Source organism: Ammospiza nelsoni, chromosome 5 (assembly GCF_027579445.1).
Source record: "Ammospiza nelsoni isolate bAmmNel1 chromosome 5, bAmmNel1.pri, whole genome shotgun sequence".
NCBI lineage: Eukaryota > Metazoa > Chordata > Aves > Passeriformes > Passerellidae > Ammospiza > Ammospiza nelsoni.
The window spans coordinates 69,385,242-69,403,070 of record NC_080637.1 but is presented as its reverse complement, the minus strand read 5'-3'; the positions used below and the strand labels follow the sequence as shown (position 1 = coordinate 69,403,070).

General features: G+C 40.9%; 1 protein-coding gene across 3 annotated transcripts in view; it reads right to left on the bottom strand.

Moving 5' to 3' along the window:
- ADIPOR2 (adiponectin receptor 2) overlaps window positions 1–17,829 on the bottom strand; it is a 44,441-nt gene that overhangs the window by 10,957 nt on the left and 15,655 nt on the right. For 2 of the 3 annotated variants that reach the window (XM_059473408.1, XM_059473409.1), the window contains exon 2: window positions 11,932–12,167. In XM_059473408.1, the coding sequence (XP_059329391.1) occupies window positions 11,932–12,099 (168 nt within the window). In that variant the 5' untranslated portion in view covers window positions 12,100–12,167. Of the gene's footprint in view, window positions 1–11,931; window positions 12,168–13,655; window positions 13,808–17,829 lie in introns of those variants that run through there. The other variant, XM_059473407.1, reaches the window with a different exon arrangement.

The window sequence follows — 17,829 nt, the reverse complement described above, 5'->3', positions numbered from 1 at the left end:
GGCATTTCAGGGTAATAAAAGGTAAGTCAAGGAGAGGAATCCATTTACCTTGTTAGAAATGTTTCACCTCAATTTGCACTCCAAATCTGAAAATCTATTCTGTTTAACTGATACTTCTGTTCAGCTTGTAATCCAGCACTGGAATTTACTCATTCATTTGATTTTTCAAGGTATTTCAGAAACTACTATGAGACTTCTGCCAGTAAGACAACGGCAAGTTATCAAAGAAAAGCAGTAACAGGCCTGGATCAGAGTTTTAAGCCAAGTTCAAATAAAGAGAAACATCCATATTCTCAGGGTGTGCCAAGAGAATTCTGAAAAGGAAAACTAAAATAATCCACTGAGCTGGGATATCAGGCTGGTGCACATCATTAAGAACTTTACAGGAACAGTGTGGTACTTCTCTGCTCTAGCATGACTTATCACATCATCTGCATATTTTGATACTCTCCAGCTTCCCATGGAGGAGAAAAGCAGGGGGCCATGGAAGATCTACATTCCTGTTTGCTCCCTACAATGCTCATGGCCCATCAAAGACTCTATTCAACATTTCAGCTTCCAATGTAAACAAACTGGAGGAAGCTAGGAGGGAGAGAAGGAGCTTTCTGCACCCTCCAGACTTAATGCAAAAGCTGCCACACACCCCTGGCCATGCCAAGAAAGCTCCACAGCCAGCACAGAGGGAGGCTGGCCTCCTCCAGACTTCCCAGAACACTTTTCCCCTCCTGTTCCCATACCATGGCTAACAACTTTAAAATCAAGGTGATGTATCAATAATACCATCCAAAGTGACTGAGAATATCGTATATAACCTCACTTACTTTATCTACAAATTATGATCAGTAATGTTCAGATTAATGCCCTGAACTTTCAGGCCAGGGATGGGAGCTGGCTGTGCCTCTGTCCCACATTACAGCTCTCTCCCTGGTGTCAAGCCTTAGTAACTGTTTCTGTCAGGTTAACTCAATAAGCTGCTTAAAATTCTCATTTTTGAATAAATAAAAGGAGGCTTCTTCCAGCCTACAGTGAGCTATCCAGAGCCTTCAATACTTTTGGGAGTTGTGACAGAGAGATGACATGTTCATACCTGTTTTGTGCCCAAGCCTTGCAGTAGTCACTGAAGCTTCATCTTTCAAAGAGGCCCCATCCCATTTCCTGACCCAATTTTGCTTACCCAGAATGCAATTTCTGGTGTGCAATACACACTACACATCCTTCAATTTTTATGTATGACCTCACATTTGTCCACACTAGGAAAACTTGATTACCTAAACAAACAAGCCATGTACTTTGTACCATCTAATCATCTTCATTTATGATTCCAGTTAACAATTCCTCTGAACAATCTCTTGTATTTTACAGCAATGATTGATATATTGACCAGCTCTAAGCAGATTCTCCAGCAGAAAAAGACATTATTAAATACACTCACTCTGCCTAGGTTAGCCCATTAGTCCTATTCAGAAAGGCACCAGGCAACAGAAAGATGCAAATAGCTTTAGTATCCTTCTAAAATAGGCACAATTCCTGCTAGGCACAGGAATAAAAAGCAAATTTGGTTTCATTCTGACTCAACAACATTCACTGACATTGCTGCCCCACGCTGTCAATTCCACTGGCTGTTTCTACTAATGGAGCTCTCTAGGATTCTGGGTTTTCAATATCATAAATAATTAACTCAAGGTCACAGAAACACAGAATGGGTTGGGTTAGAAGGCAGCTGTAAAGATCAGCCAGACTAAGTGCCCTGCCATGGAGGTCTGGAGGAAATGCTCATGATATCTGCACAGTTTAGAAACCAAAGAAACCTTATGGAAAAGCAAGGCTGGCACTCCAGTCCCAGTGCATTTGAGAGAAGCAGCACTGCTGAGCCCTTTAGCTACTCCAGAATTCCCTCCCCAGCAGCACACAATAACCAGCTCAAATGGGGGGACAGTCAGCAACGCTCCATTTACACAACTGGGTGGACTGAAGGAAAAAAGGTCCCTGACAGAATCAAAGCCTGCATTCATTGCAGTCTGCCCAGTGACTCAAAGCCAAAAAATGTTCATTTCCCCCTCTGCACACACTCCCATTTCTAGAATGATGGGAAGGCTTAAATTTGAACAGACTGGAAAGCCTGAAGAGCACAGCTATTTCTGAGCTAGTCCAAAATCTTTGCATTTTGGCCATGTGCCTACAAACAAATCATTACTGAGCTTCTTTTGGTGATAAAAGGAATTCATATCATATACACAGTCCAGATTACTGCCAAAAAATGGAATTGATTTTACTATCTCCTTCCTGCCATTAAACTTCACAATTAGCATTCAAGGGGAAAAAACCTAAAGCTCAGCTCTTAGTCCTTTTCTTGCTAAGGAAGCAAAAGGAGGCCTGTTCTGAACACCCATCCTCCCTGGACTCCTCCTGCAGTGTCTCACTGGGAAGAACAGTAAGCTGTGCTTGTTTAAAGTCAGAAATCTACACTGGAGGGCAACACCAAAACCAGTTTTGACTTGCATATCTGAAGGAATCCATTGACCTTCAGTTCTTCAATGACTGAAAGGAAAGAATCCCACTCTTCTGCTCAGAAAGCATATTGTAATATTTCCACTGTGACAACTTCCTTCATATCTCAGGACTCATTATTTTCTCCTCTTCAGCAGACTGTATCAGAAATTCATGAGTAATTCTAGACCATAACAACATAAGCAAGCACATTCTAGTAGGACACATTTTCAACTATTTCTAAGTCCTGCCCACAGAATCACATTTTGAAATGGGAAACATATTGAGTAAATAATATCACTTGCCTAAAACTGTGCAAGAAATGAGAGCCCAGAAGAAAAGTCTGATAATCCCATTTTCAATGAGCTATGGTATATCCTGAATTAAGTGCTTCAAGAATAACTTTTGCCTTTGTAGTTTCTAGGCCATAGGCCAAAGGGATTTTCACTCAGTTGATGTTTCAGATGTTCTTTTACATCATCTAATTTACTCAACCTCTTTTAAAGCATCTCAGATTTGTCTAAACAATTCTGTGAAGTCTTCAGAGCATTTTAGAGTATCTTTAAATAAACCCTCTGGTTTGTAACAAGCAAACTTGTTACAATCAGGAGCTGTCACTCTTCTGCTGAACACATGCAGCAACGTTTACAATCAGACTTTCACAAAAATCAAAAATCATGGCTTCTGGATATATACACTCTAAAAGGTCTGGACATTTAACTCTATGGAAATGCCAAGCAATTGTTCCAATTTTAATTCTACTCCTTTTGCAAATTCACAAAGTGCTAAAGCTACTAAAAACCAGTACAGGTACATATGAGAGGGAAATTATCCAACAGATGTATAAACACAATCTGAGTTTAGTAACAGTACCAGAGAATAAAATCCATCTGAAGGACAAGTGAAAATATCCAGAGGAATCAGCTTTACTGGTTTATCAATATTCAGTTAATTTTGTTAAGTGTTACAGCTTCTTTTGTGATAACAGTGACAGACAAGAATGTAAATGAAAAGGTAGAAATCAGACTAAATTATATCACTTTGTAAGGAGAACCAGGCAATGCACTTCCAGGGACAGATCATCACCTAAACAAGAATTCCAGAGCATATTTTGGTAGGGATCAAAAAGGTTTAATAGCAAACCCAAGGCTTAGAGAACCAGAGCAAACAAAGAGCAAGAAACCCAAGAGTTCAATTGCACAGTGCTGATCATTAAGTCAGTTTAACAGTAAAATCTCACTTTTATAGCAATAGCAGAAAAGGTAAAAAAAAGTTTACATTTAGTACAAGCATTTCTCTTCTGAATGCAGTCCAAAAACGTCAGATCACATAGCCAAAGATCCTGTTACAGAGAAAAGTGCAGTAAAACCTGCTCTAGTAAATGCAACATACTTCTCTTGTCTCCTACAACAGCTTCTCCTCCTCACACAGACTGACAGTTTCTATACTATCACTCTCCAATTTGCTAACAGACATGCTGGCTAATAAAGTCCTTACTAGGGAAAAGCCTGTCAGAAGTCAAGTCATAATTGCAGAAAAATATTCCAGAAACATTTTTCCCACTTTGGACTAAGCTATGTTCAATGGACTTCAAGCAAAGTGTATTTTCTTGAGGTTTTTAGTTTCTTGATGTCAGTTTAAAGATTTCTAGAAAGCTTCAGAGTTTGCACATGACTGCTCCTTGCACAGGTGACAAGTTCTGGTTCATCACTTCAGAAAGTGCTGTCAATGTTGTCATTTGAGTGTGCAAACTAAAAGATAACTGAAATCTGAATGGAGCCACCTTTTATCCTAAAAAGTGGTGACCTTGTCCCTCAGCCCCATGTGAGCAACACCCATCCTGTCTCCCAGCAGCTCCCCCAGTTCCTGCACTGGGCTCTGTGTTCCATGGTCTGGAATGTCCCTTTGGCCATTCCCTCCCAGCCTCCTGTGCCTCCCCTCACTGGCACAGCATGAGACACTGCAAAGTCCTTGATTTAGGGCTAGCACTGCTGAGCAGCAACCAAAACATCAGGGTGTTATCCATGTTACTCTCACCCTAAATCCAAACTACCAAATTGTACCAGCTAGAAGGCAGAAAATGAGCAATCCCAGTTGAAACCAGGACAACCAGCAATGCAATAAAACTCTGCTAGGCCCCACAAAGGGCACAGGTTTTGTGCATTAGAGTTTCTTTCCAGACAGAGTCATTACTCAGTTACCCAGGAGCCCAACTGACCATACACACACCTATGTAGTATTAAGCTCTGCAGTTAATGAACTCCCATGTCTCAAAGTTCAGCTGTCTGTGATGCCAACTCACCAGCAAGATGTCACCAGTGCCCTAAACCTACCACCACAGGGATTTTCAAAGCATGATGCAGTCTGAATTTGTTCTAATATTCTTGCTTCCTTCAGCTGTTGACAGACACTCCCCCACTGCCTTCTTGATCAGTGCCCTGGCAAAACTCTGTGCCTTGGTAGGGACACAGGCAAGACAGCTCAGAAAAACCAAATGTCTTGATTTAACACTGAGTCATGGCATGTTATGTGACACAGTACTTATACATTATTTTCTTCTTAAAACTCAAGTTACAAAACATATGTTGCTGCATTTACAATACCACTGTTATCCCCCACATTAAACTGAAGTCACAAAGTCTAGACATGACTCTGAGTTTTTGCTCTTGTTTATCTTGATCTCATCAGATGAATTATTAATAGTGCTTAACATGACATTCAAATCATTTTATGTTCCTTGGGGCAGCGTGCCAGATTCAGTAACTCGAGAGCTTTCAGCATAATGGCCAAAACACGTTCAAGGCTGTAATATAAAAATGTTATTTTTCTAATGGCAGTTCTGTAACATCCCTTTCAGCTGGCCAGATTGCTTTTTTTCAGCAGCAACTCTGTGCCCATTCTATCAACTGACCTTTTATCAACCAGCCTTTTGTAAGGGGGAAGTAACAATAAGTGCAGGCTGCCATGCCATTTCTCCTAAAAGCCTGTTGCACATTTTTTAGAATTTCATCAACTTCTATTCTTTGAATTGGAGAAATAAACTGGAAGCAAACAGCATCATAAAACTTTCCCTGACTTTCCCTAGCTTCTGCACATCCCAAGTTATTTTAAAACAACAGCTTTGTCCTTTAGAATTCACATTCTCCCAGACAAGCTTGTAAACACAGCCACACCAGTTTCCAAAAGGAAACCTCTGAGCAGGGTGTGCAAAGCTGCCTTTACTGTCACTGGACCAAAAAAATCTTTCATTAGCACAGTGCCAAAACCCCTTTAGGCCCATTGGTCAAAATGTCAAGCACTTGGAGGTTCCTGGAGTTCAGTGTTTTTCTTTTGTAGGTCACCTTCTTATAAAAGATACAGTCCATTTAATACAGCACTTGAAAACAGCTTTACACAACTGGTCATGGGTGACTGCTGGCTGGCACTCATTAAAAACAAGCACTAACATTCAAAACTCATTTAGCAAATAGTCCTAGGACAAAGTCACTTTTTGTAGCATTGCTAGAACACTCTGATTAAACCAGCTCCCTTCTTAAATATCTTCAGATGAAAAGGGTCTGTTGAATCTTTGAGCTCATTTTCTGATTTTATACTGATTTTCTGTCAAAGCCCAGTATCTGACAAGGGCCAGGGTCTCAATGCCAACATGTGCTCAGCAGTAGTTTGGGGGAGGGCCTGTAGAAATTGTTTCTACTGCAGAGGAGTCTCATGCGCCGTTTTCTGCTCCTCTGCCATTGTTAATCCTGACAAGAGAAAAAGAAAACAAGCATGCTGGGCTTATGGAAAAAGAAATGCTGTGTTACAAAAATAAACAAAGAGAGATTGAAAGTGCACTGCTGAACTTAACATAACAGCAGAGTCTATCAATCTGAAACAGCTGGAGGAAGATGCAAGTTAACCCAGCAGTACAACACTATTTTTTTCTCTCTTATCACTGTAAAAGGTTGACACACCCCCCCACTGCTGCCCAAATCAGGCAGATAGGATCTGCAGGAGAACAAAGGCAAAACCCATGGAACCCAACCCCTGTGCAGGGAAACTGTTGTGCCAGTGAATTATAAACAGAACTACTCCCTCCCTCTCCTAGTTTCAACACCCAGCTCAGCAAGCAATGGTTCCAGAACCTGCTGACAGGCAGCAAACCCTGAGCAGCACCACTTGCCCTCCCCAGGAACAGAAACAGGAACAGGACACACTGAATCCAGCTGCAACTCCACAACCATCACCCAGGACAGATTCCCTGGTGCTCAGAGAGAGTTTTCTGGGAGACAGAGCAGGCATGGAGAGGGGCCATTTCCTGCATGTTCCCAGCCTCATGGGCACTGCCCATGCACGGCTGACTGATCACCAGTTTGCCTTTTCTGCAGAATTTCAAGCTCTGACAGTCTGTTCATAACCCAGGCACATCAATGAGTGAGGGAGGCACCAGTGGGGCCTGGAAACAATCTCCATAAACGTGGCCCATTGCCTTCATACTGTCTAAGTGGGAATACTTGGAGATATTCTGCCCTCTCTATCCAAAAATGCTTTTCTGTAGAAAAAAAATGTACTATATTCAAGCACTTACTTCAGTGACTAGCAGTATGAGTAAAATTCATATTACTTCCAGTTCTTAGAACAGCAAGTGAAGGAGAAATGCAGATGGTAAGATCTTTTGATCTGAAGCAAAATGTCAACTCACATGCTTTCAAAGAATTAACATTTCTTCCCAAGAGTTGCAAAAATGAAGGAATGGAAGAGGTGATAAAGAAATCCACAGAACAACAACATTTGAACACAATCAGCTTTAAAAGAAATGGAAATGTGCTTTGGTACGAAGTCAAAACTTGATTTTACCAGGCCTCTTCCATTCACACAAAACCTGCAATGCAATGGAGGAAGAAGGCAAATGCAGAAGCAAAAGCCAAGATTTCAATCATAACCCCAAAGAACCAATAGAAAAATGCCAGACTGAAAAGAAAGCTAAATTGGTTGAAACTTGCAAGTAGATTTGCAAAGGATGAAATTTCACCCAATCAGAATTTACAAATATTTCCCCCCTCTTAAGACTCAAATGTCTCTCTTTGACCTTCAAGACTTCACCTGCCTTTTTCACTCAGCTGGCATGCACCAGGAGTCAAGTAAACAATTCCATTTATTCACATCCATCCTTCTGCAAAACCAAAAGTCTGTCTGTAGTTTGCTCTTGTAGATAATACATAAACACTTCTGTAACAGAATATGCCTTAAGTTTTATGATTCAAGTTAAAAGCCTTGAGTCATTTGTTCACCCTAAATTACTCTAAAATTCTCTTTTGTACCTGAAATTCTGTTACATCCTTCTGCCTTCCTCCTTCAAGTCACTTTGGTATTTATGCTCTAGAAAGATTCCTGTAAGTACATGGAAATATCATGAAATTTGTCAGAGGTCAACCAAGTTCTCCCTTCAGAGCCCACACTCCCTGAAAAGCAATCCAGAGGAGTATTTACCCAAATTCTTTCTGCCCATTCAGACAACTTGAGGGCTACACAAAGCTGCCCCCAGAACCTTACTGTAAGTTATCAAACACTTCAAAGCAACAGCTCTCCACCTTATGGGCACATTTTGGTGCCTCACAGGACAAGAGCACAACAGCTCAACTTCAGGGAAGATGAAAGGAATCATCATCCAGGCACGGGCAAAACCCATGACTGGAACAAAGGCAAAGAAAATGGTTCTGTTGTTTACCTCCTGTCACTGACAGGTTAAAGTACAAAGGGAAAGAGTCGAGCACAGGGTTCCAGGGCTGCACAAAGAGCCCATTCAGCACATGGTAAGAAGTCACATGCATTTGATTGTGTCAGCCTAACAAAGTCACAGCAGGAGGGATTTCTTTAGGAACTATCACTGCTGGAATTACAAAGGCAGTTAAGACACAGAAACTCTGGGACAGGAGAAAGGATGCTGTCCCAAAGACAAGGCAATCCAGGATGCTACAGGAGGGAAACACCTGATGAAAAATGCTTTATCAGCATGTACTGTAAACCAGATAAAGGAAAATAAGTTTAAACTGCTGAAGGAATGAGAAGAATTATGCAGCTTTTGCTTGATGCTTTTCTCATCATCAAGTGCTTATCATGCAGACAAATGGTTACTGTTGGTCCAAGTCACAGAAGGCTCACCACTCACCTGCCACCACACTAATTTCACATTTAAAGACAGCAAGATTTGTATCTAGTCCTTGAAACTGGTACTGGGAAGAGGGGATAAGCTATGGACATATCTGCACTCCAGGAGAGAACAGAGAGTTATGGAACAAAATACAGACTGAGAGGTTCAGGTATAAAAAGGATATTGATGTTATATGATTTGTATCTTCTCATAGGAACTGTTATAAAATTGGCAGATTAACAGCATTGGCAGAAGGGTGCAGCTGTGTTATTGTTATTTGGAATAAGCATGGTCTATGCTTTTGGCTAGCAATTCTTTGCTACATGTATCTACTGAATGCCACAATTTACAGAAAGTAGGATCTTATATTTCTAGTTCACAGCTATGCAACCTCCCAGGTAGGTGCCAGGGTCAACAGCCTCAGAAAAGAAATCTTTTAGGAGTAAATGTTATTTCTTAATATCACCTTCATTTTCTTAGCAAAAAAAAAAAAAAAAAGCTTTATTATGAGGACCAATATTTTGGTCCATCAAATTCTAAGTACATAGTATACAATGCAAGCTGTGAGGAAGATTGAAATTAATTCTGAACAACATAATGACATGCTTCCATGCCTTCCTCCTTACAAAAGACTATTAAAATAATTCATCAAAAATTCATCAACTACTACCTCTTAAGAGCTACTTCTACAAGTGGAGTAGGAAGTGGATATACAAGTAGGGAAAGGAATCTTGTATAGGAGAGTTTGGAGAAGATTTTATATGAGAGCTGCAATGATATAAGCACAGTAATAGGAGGCGCTGGGAAAATAAACAATGTCATATTATCACAGGATAAAAATACACATCTTTTTACACTAACACAACAAGTCCTAAGCCTAGTACATTTCAGAACACATATTTACTATGATAAAAGCTTTTCCTAAGTAGAAGCATTTAGAGGAATATTAAATGACAACAGCCCTCACTGCCTTCCCTCATCCAACAGGAATTGTTGTCCCCAGCTCCATCGTGGCTGATTCAGAGTGGGCACTACCTGAGACCTTTTTGAGGCTGTGTTTAGCTTGATTGCCACCTGGTCAAGAACAAAATCCTTATATTACTGTTATCTGAACATGAATCTCTTCCAGACCAGAGGAAAATGAGGCTTTTGAACGAGAAGTCAGGCTAATGAACAAATACACGTTGCTCTGCTGAGACAGATGCACAGAGCCAGAATGCACAGCAGAGCAAAGAGGGAATCCAAGCTGACATTTGAGCAACAGCTGTGCTGAGGCTTACACAAGGCAGAGGAAGATGTATAGCATAATGTTTTTTCCAGATTATCTGGAACACTGCAGAATGTCACATAATAAAGGCCATTTGGCAAGCCAATATTGGCACTTTTGACAGCAAAGTGTTTTGGGATGATCCATTAGAAGCATCAATTATTTAGCCTTTTAAGACAAAAACAATTTAAAGGCATCATACTAACAAACCCAAGAAATCACTGAGGACCAGCATAAAAGGATGAAAAAAAAATTTAAAAAGCACAAGGCCATATATGGCAGAGAAAGTGATGAAGATTAAGATGTAACAGCAAGACCCAAATGGCAAAAACAAATTTCTGTGACACCACTTCAGGAGACCAGGAAAGAGAAATCAAACATGAGAAAGCCAAACATTTGTAGTGAGCCAAAATGAAAAAAAACACAAACATTTGTTGTATGGATGAAAGCAAAAAAATCAAAAAGACAACATGTGCTACGAATGCCTGAAAGAGAGAATGAAAGTATTTCAACTGTTTCATTGCCAAAAAGTTAGAATTAAACACTGATTCAGCCAGATAATTTCTGTTTAGCTAAGCAATGTACAGAAAGAACTAAAGCACATTATCAATTATGGACTTTTACCTTGGGCATTCCATCCACAGGTAACTCTGATTATTCAACCAGGAAAGTCAGAGACAAGAATGAAAATAGTCTTCAAAGCAGATGATCCCAAACACACCAAGAGATAAACATGTAAATTCAAAATATCTGCTACCACAACTCAACCTTTCTTTTTCTAACCAGTTTTGTCCAAGACTTTGCACCTTAAACCCATGCTTCACAACCTTCCACAAAATGGAAAAAGACTCTGGGAGTTTACCTTATCAGAATACTGAGAATGTTCTGGAGAAGTTATTGCAGTACAACTGTGAGTGCACTGGCTTGGCTCTCTAGACATGAATACCAATCCTGACTTTTCATTACAAGAATGCTTGGCACTAAATTCTGTAAGGGCTCCAACTCATCAAGCTGACAAGGCAAATAGCAGTTCTCATGTCAGCTGATCCATGACACTGGGCCCTGCAAACACCCAGAACTTGTGGCAAATGCAATTACAGCCCCAGCCCAACACACAGTAAGCAGCACCAGCATGTTTTTGCTGCTGGCTAAAACCACACACTTGCTGTGACTGAGCTGATACAGTAAACTCATTAATCCATGATAAATTGGATAGTGAGCCTAAGATGAATGCCTCTTCCACTTAACTATGCTGATATCCATCTGAATATATCCTGGGAGAAGCATTAATTACAGTTCTGGAAGTCTCTAACCAGAAGGTACTTTTCTCCAGTGCTTCGACTGTGTCTTTGTAGAACACCTAATAAAGCTGTGGATGCCCTTCTGCACGTTGTGGCTGCTAAAATTTATAGAGGTTCATGCACCTAAAACTTGCAGACATTGCCACTGGCTCAGAAAATCTGTGAGCCAACAACTGCTGAAGACTGGGAGAGTGTCCTAGGAGGTAACACAAGGAGCTTCCCCATCCTTTTGCTCTTCCTTGTGAGTCTGTTACTGGCTACTGTCTGAGATAAGATATCATGCACTGTTCAGTCTAATTACAGCAAGAATGCTTGCAAACAGATTTTTCTGTCCTAATCATCAAAAAGATACCAATTAGCCAAGGTTCTGATTACATGCAGCCAGAGCCAACAGGTCTCCTTTCACTTACAATTAACTGAAAATTACAGAACAAAAATCTTTTTGTATGAACAGCATCTCAGCAGAACACAAACCAGTACAAGTCCCATTTCTTTGAGGACAAAATAAAAACATAAAAGCTGGTTAAACTAGTTATTACTAGTTGGTCTTGTCACCCAAGTTCCCATACATTTATTCAACTGAATACCTCTGGAATCTTCCTGGTATTATTACAGTTATTTAGCAGGCAATAAAAGGTTGAGGCTCATGGTCCACATTTCCAAAAGTTAGATTACAACACTGAAGCGCTTAGGTCAAAACTCATTTTTCCTAGAAAACCTAGCAGGTAATGAATCATATGACTTACATTTTCCTGGTCAGAAGACAGTGGTGTCTCCACTAGAAGGAGGTTCTCTTGAGAGCTGTCCTCCTCAAAGGCTGCCTGTGTGGTTGCAGGGTCAGACATGTGTCCTTTTCTGAGCCGCAGACCTGGCTCTGCACAACCGGCATTATCGAGTTCCGTTGGTTCGTTCATGAGATGCTGGAGGCCTTCTCAAATATTCTCTTTCCTCTTGGTTCAGTTTGGCTGATTATGTCTTGGCTCTGAAAGAACAAAATCGTTTGTGTAACTCAACTGAAGTCAGAAAGAGGAATGCAGAAGTTGGCTGGAAGAAGAGCTTGCTTACAAGCTACAAACAGCTATGACAACTGCTTTTATATGTGCCCAAAATCCCACAGGATCAATTAAACACATTTCTACACTGCTGGGTAATGAATCCTCATCCTGAGACCACTAACAGTTTCATATCCTTGTGTTTAACACAAGTTAAACACAACTTTGAAAGGTGACAGAAAGTGAGCTTCAAAAAGCAGTAAATCTACAAAACCACAGCCAACTTTTATGAATTATTTCTACAAAATTGCAAGCAGCAGGCTGTTAATATTATTTAGAAATGCACCACTTGTCACAGGTACTCTATAATTACTGTATTTTTGCAGGTATGAAGCTCATACCCAAGCTCAATCATCCAGACTAGGTTTCACCAAACTAGGACATTAAGTATTAGTAATAGCAATCAAGCAGAGCTCAAGCAGCAACTAATTTTAGACAGACTGCAAGGAGGGCAGTAGTACACAGTGTGATTATGCTTCCCTTGCTTAAATTAACATGGTCACAATCACTGCAAGGAATGGGTTTGTATCTTTACTTGTGCAAGGAATTAGAGCAGACAAATTTAAACACCGTTCACTCCATCAGAGCAATCAGAAACAGGTAAATCTCCGAGAACACAATAACCCATGGCTCCTACTCAGGAAAGAAACTGTCTTCTACACTTACAACACTGCAAAAAGTATTCAGGGTAAATTTAACTCAAAATGCTAAAGATTTGATCAAATTTACAGAAAATTGATGACAACTGTTAATCTGAGCCCTCATCCAGAGTATTTTTGGTTACCCATTTGTTTTGTACACCCTGTGTGGTGCCACTTCAGCAGCCAGTTCAGAGAGACTTGTTTGATAGTGGCAGCCTTGGGAGGCACAATCTCCAGAGAACTCTGCAGTCTGAGTGACAGAAAGCATCAGAATGTACTATCACACTGAAGCCACAGCTGAAGCTTCAGAATCCCTCTGAATGACAATCTATTCTTTTTGCACTAATCACCTGGTGTCATTACTGTAGCACCTAAGTGCTCTGATGTGACTAACACACAACATTAAGACAACCCATCTAACAAGATTTAACTTGCCAGTATGCATAATTAAATTGGAATTTTACTGCCCAATAAAAGATGCTGAAATTTGTCATAATGTAGGAGGGAAAATTAAAAATATAAGATAGGGAATTGATATGGGCAGTTTTGTAATAAGATGTCACCTCCAAAAAGCCAGTAAATAATGTATTCTGTCCTTACATGAACTCATTTCATTTACATATGATCACTGCAAGATAATTCTCAGCTCTGACAAATGGGCTCTGGTTAATTTTGCTGCAGCAGTTTGTAATATTCTATCCCCTCAGCTGCCTGGCAATCCTCAGAGGAGAGAGCTGCTAATGAGCAGGTAACAGACTCTGCAGAACTGAATGATACCTTGAGTTGTCCGAGTTCAGCATGGCACAGTGCTTTAATCACCCAGGACGGTAAGGTGACAATGTGACAGCAGAGCAGATGGCATCCCCACCTTCCTGCTGCCTTCACTGCAGGGTCACAACCTCCATCTGAGATGCAACAGCTAAAATGGCCACAGCTGTTTACTTGGTAAACACAAGAGCCACAGGAGAATTAAGAGGAGGTTTAGCAACATTACACAGGAAGCTCAGTGAAGGAGTTGAGCAAGTAGATTTTAAGAGCAGGAACAAATATTCAGGAAGCCACAGAACTGAAATCTTAACTGTTTTTGTCATATTTCAAGCAGCCAATTCACAATTCTATTTTTAGGCAAGAAACATGAAGACATAATCACACTGCCATTTGGCAAAACTGATGTAAGAAAGAAAAGAGTAAGCAACAACAACTACAGTTTGAAATGAAGCTAATGGGGATCTTAATTCAGAAAGCAACCTATAAGAGACAATTTCAGTACAGCACTGTGCTGGTTTTGGCTGGGGGAGAGCTAATATTCTTCCTAAGTAACCATTACATGTGATGGAGCCTGGCTTTCCTGATGGGATGGCTGAACACCACAGAAACAACAACAAATACAGTTTGAAATAAAGCTAATGGACATCTTCATTTAAAAAGCAGCCTATAAGAGACAACTTCAGGACAGTACTGTGCTGAAATATCCCATGGTTGAGGTAACCACTACATGTGATCCCTGGCTTTCCTGATCGGATGGCTGAACACCAGAGAAACAACAACAAATAAAGTTTGAAATAAAGCTAATGGACATCTTCATTCAAAAAGCAGCCTATAAGAGAGAATTTCAGTACAGTACTGTGCTGGTTTTGGCTGGGGTAAACATCACATGGATGGAGCCTGGCTTTCCTGATGGGATGGCTGAACACCTGCCTGCCCATGGGAAGTGGTGAAGGAATTCCTTGGTTTGCTTTGCTTGTATCCACAACTTTTGCTGTAGTTATTGAACTGTCTTTATGTGAACCCACAGGTTCTCTCTTTTATGATTCTCTCTCCCACCCACTGGGGCAGTGAGCAAGCAGCTCTGTGGGTCCTGGTTGCCCACTGGGGTTAGACCACAGTAAGTCCACTGAAGCAATCTGAAGCTGTAGCTAATGCAGAAAAATGCATGTAAGCAGAGCAGGTGTTTATAAACAAGTTACACACAGGCACACCCCCTGCCTGCTAACCCACACATTTCAAACAGGCAGTCAGCACAAACAGCCCAGTCAGTTCCATACATTGGGCAATTCCATGAGACGTTGAACCAGCAAGTTGTACTGGTTCTCCTTTCAGCCAGATTTAAGCAACAGCATTGCCACTGTGTGCTGCAGCAGCAGCAATATTGCCTAATGCCTGTCCTTACATCACCTCTGTGACATTGTGAGAGCAATGCTCTGGGACACAGCACAACCACACAACAGGCTCAACCACATTTGGCCAAGATGCTTGCAAAAGGCTCTCCTAATAAAACAGATAGAGGAATGCCAATTTACATCAGGCCTTGAGGATCTACTTCACCAGCACACACTGCCAAGTATTCACTAAGGTTAAAAATAAAAGATGCATTTCACCTCCAGAGAGTCAGATTTGCATTGAGCAGCAGAGCTGATCTTCAGAGCTCTGCAGAAATACAAGTTGCTGTTTCTTGAAATGACAGTGGGATTGTTCAGTGAACTAAGATGTTTCCATGTCATTCATCATGCAGGATCCTCACAGTGCTAAATATGCTTGCCCTAAATGAGCATGCAAAGGTAAGCAAGTTAAAGCTAATCCAAAATCACCACTACTGGGTTTCACTTCTTTTTAAAAATGTACCACTGACTGAATGCAGCTGGAAGGTGCCAACACAGAAGTGCAAATAGCCTGAAATATTTGTTCACAAATGAAAGAAAGCAGTGAAGATTATGAACAGGAAAGGCATAGGCAGTCTGAGTTCTATCACAAAGTCTCTATGACTCACAGTTCAGTTCTTTTCCTAAAAAATTAGGAAGTATTGCTAAGTATAGTAGAATCTAACCAGAAGATGATGGTTGAACCATTGTGAGGATACTTACTGCCCCATTCTGCCTTAGACTGCACAGTTCCCAAAAACAAAAGCTAGAAAATGGAAAGCTATAGAACACTTGAGGTCTTGGAAAATATTGTTTTGTGTCTCATTATCAGTCTCATAAATGAAATCCTTCAACATTTTTTGTAGCATACAAATTAAAGGTTCCATTAAAATTAGCTTCCATTTAAAGAGGAAGTTGCCATGATGACTTAAAATCTACTTAATGACTGCATCCATAATATCAGCATGTAGATGAATCAGTGAGTTCCTGCTGTGCTTAAAATAAGCTGAGAAAAGCATCTACAGAGTTTGGTCTGTTGGGTTTTTTAATACAGAAACTCCTAAATGCTCCATCAGCTTTCAGAAAGGACTTGGCAGTTTGATGCAAGCAGGGCTCCAAACTCAGCCTGGAAGCACAAAATGAGGCTTTGGTCAATTCAGCGTGCTGCTGCCTTGCCACACAGCCCCAGAGCAGCCAGCCCACAGGAGCACAGCCAGGGCAGTGTGAGGCTCAGCCCTGCCAGCTGTGCACACACAACTGGAAGGCAGCATTATTTCAGCACGCACTGCAGCTGCGCAATGTCACAGGAGCCAGCACCCACGGCTACAGCATATCTGGGACACTGCCTCACTCCTGAAGATGGTAAGGAAAGACTAGTTACCCAGACTTGAGCAGCACAGGATAATGCCATTATTCTCTGTGTGACACTCCCTGGGATAAGCACTGCAGCCCTTCCAACTCCCAGAGCTCACCTGGCACAAGGGCTGATTTACTGCCTCAGCTAAATGATGACACATGGTAGCAAAACAAAGAAAACACATTAACAGTAGTGTTTGTAATTAGATCTAAAAGATCTGTCACTCCCTTTTGAGGATAAAACACAGTCCTGGATGGTCAGACTACCTCCCACTACCCCTAAGCAAAGCAATCTCTCCAGTACTCCACTCTTGTCAGTATGTTCTTTCCTGTAAGCAGCATGAGAATGATCCTCAGAAGATATTTAATTCTGGCTGTAGCTGGTCTTTGGAAGAAGAATGAAAATTGCTTTTTCCTGCAATCCCCTCTCAATTGCCTTACTGGCAGAAACTTCCCTGCTCAGGTAGGCAATGGCATCCACTGCACGCCCTTTCCTTACTGATCCTCTCCCAAAGCAGCCATTAAAGCAGCATAAACAATGTACACACAGTGGGTGATTCCTCCTAAGATTAGCTCGTTCCCCTAACAGACCTTAACTTATCAAAAGAACAAAAGACCACCATGAAAATTTCAGGCTACACATTTCTCAGAACGTTCATTAATGCTTAATATTTAATGAAGGGCTTGAGTGCCTGAAAAATCTTGTAGGAGAAGCTGTATCAATCCACAAACCCTGCCTTGCCTGTGCCATGTGCCATGACAGCTACAGCCACGCCAGTGGAATGGCAAAGCTGACTGAAATAAGATTTCCCAAGAGGTTCAGGCAAGGCCTTAGTGACAGAACAGGCACAAGTCCCTTCCCAGAACTGTCAGCACAGGTACAAATGGCAGAGCACTTCCACTACAACCCACGGACAGACTGATTGGGAAAAGAACACAACCTATTTTTGTGCCTGTGGAACAGCTGATTCTGGCTACCTTGAGTGAAATAAGGTATACTAATTGAAATGCAGTTCTCTAGGAACATTGTATTTCTGGTTGTCACAAGTTGTCCCTCAATAACAGTATTCTAACACCAACTTGAAATAAGGAACTTTTATCTTCCTTTTTTTTTTTTAATTTAACAGTCTTGATCTTTTTCAATTCAGGAGGTAAAACATCCACAGTTAACATTCCAAAGCTGCAGTCAAAAACAAAGCAAATAAGGGTTTGTATGAACGGGAGGGGAAGGAAATTCTCACAGAGGACTTTGTTTTCTCAATGTACCCTAAGGAAAAGTACAAATCAGCCTGTAAAAAATCTTTGGAGGTCATCTTTAACAAAGAGGAACAATGAGGAAGTAATCCAACACCTCTTTTCTTGATGTAATTTCCCTAGATAAAGAGGCATCTACAAAACAAAGATTAGACTCCCGCAGAGGGTCAGTGGCCAAAAAGCTGTCTTTTTAACTTGTAAAC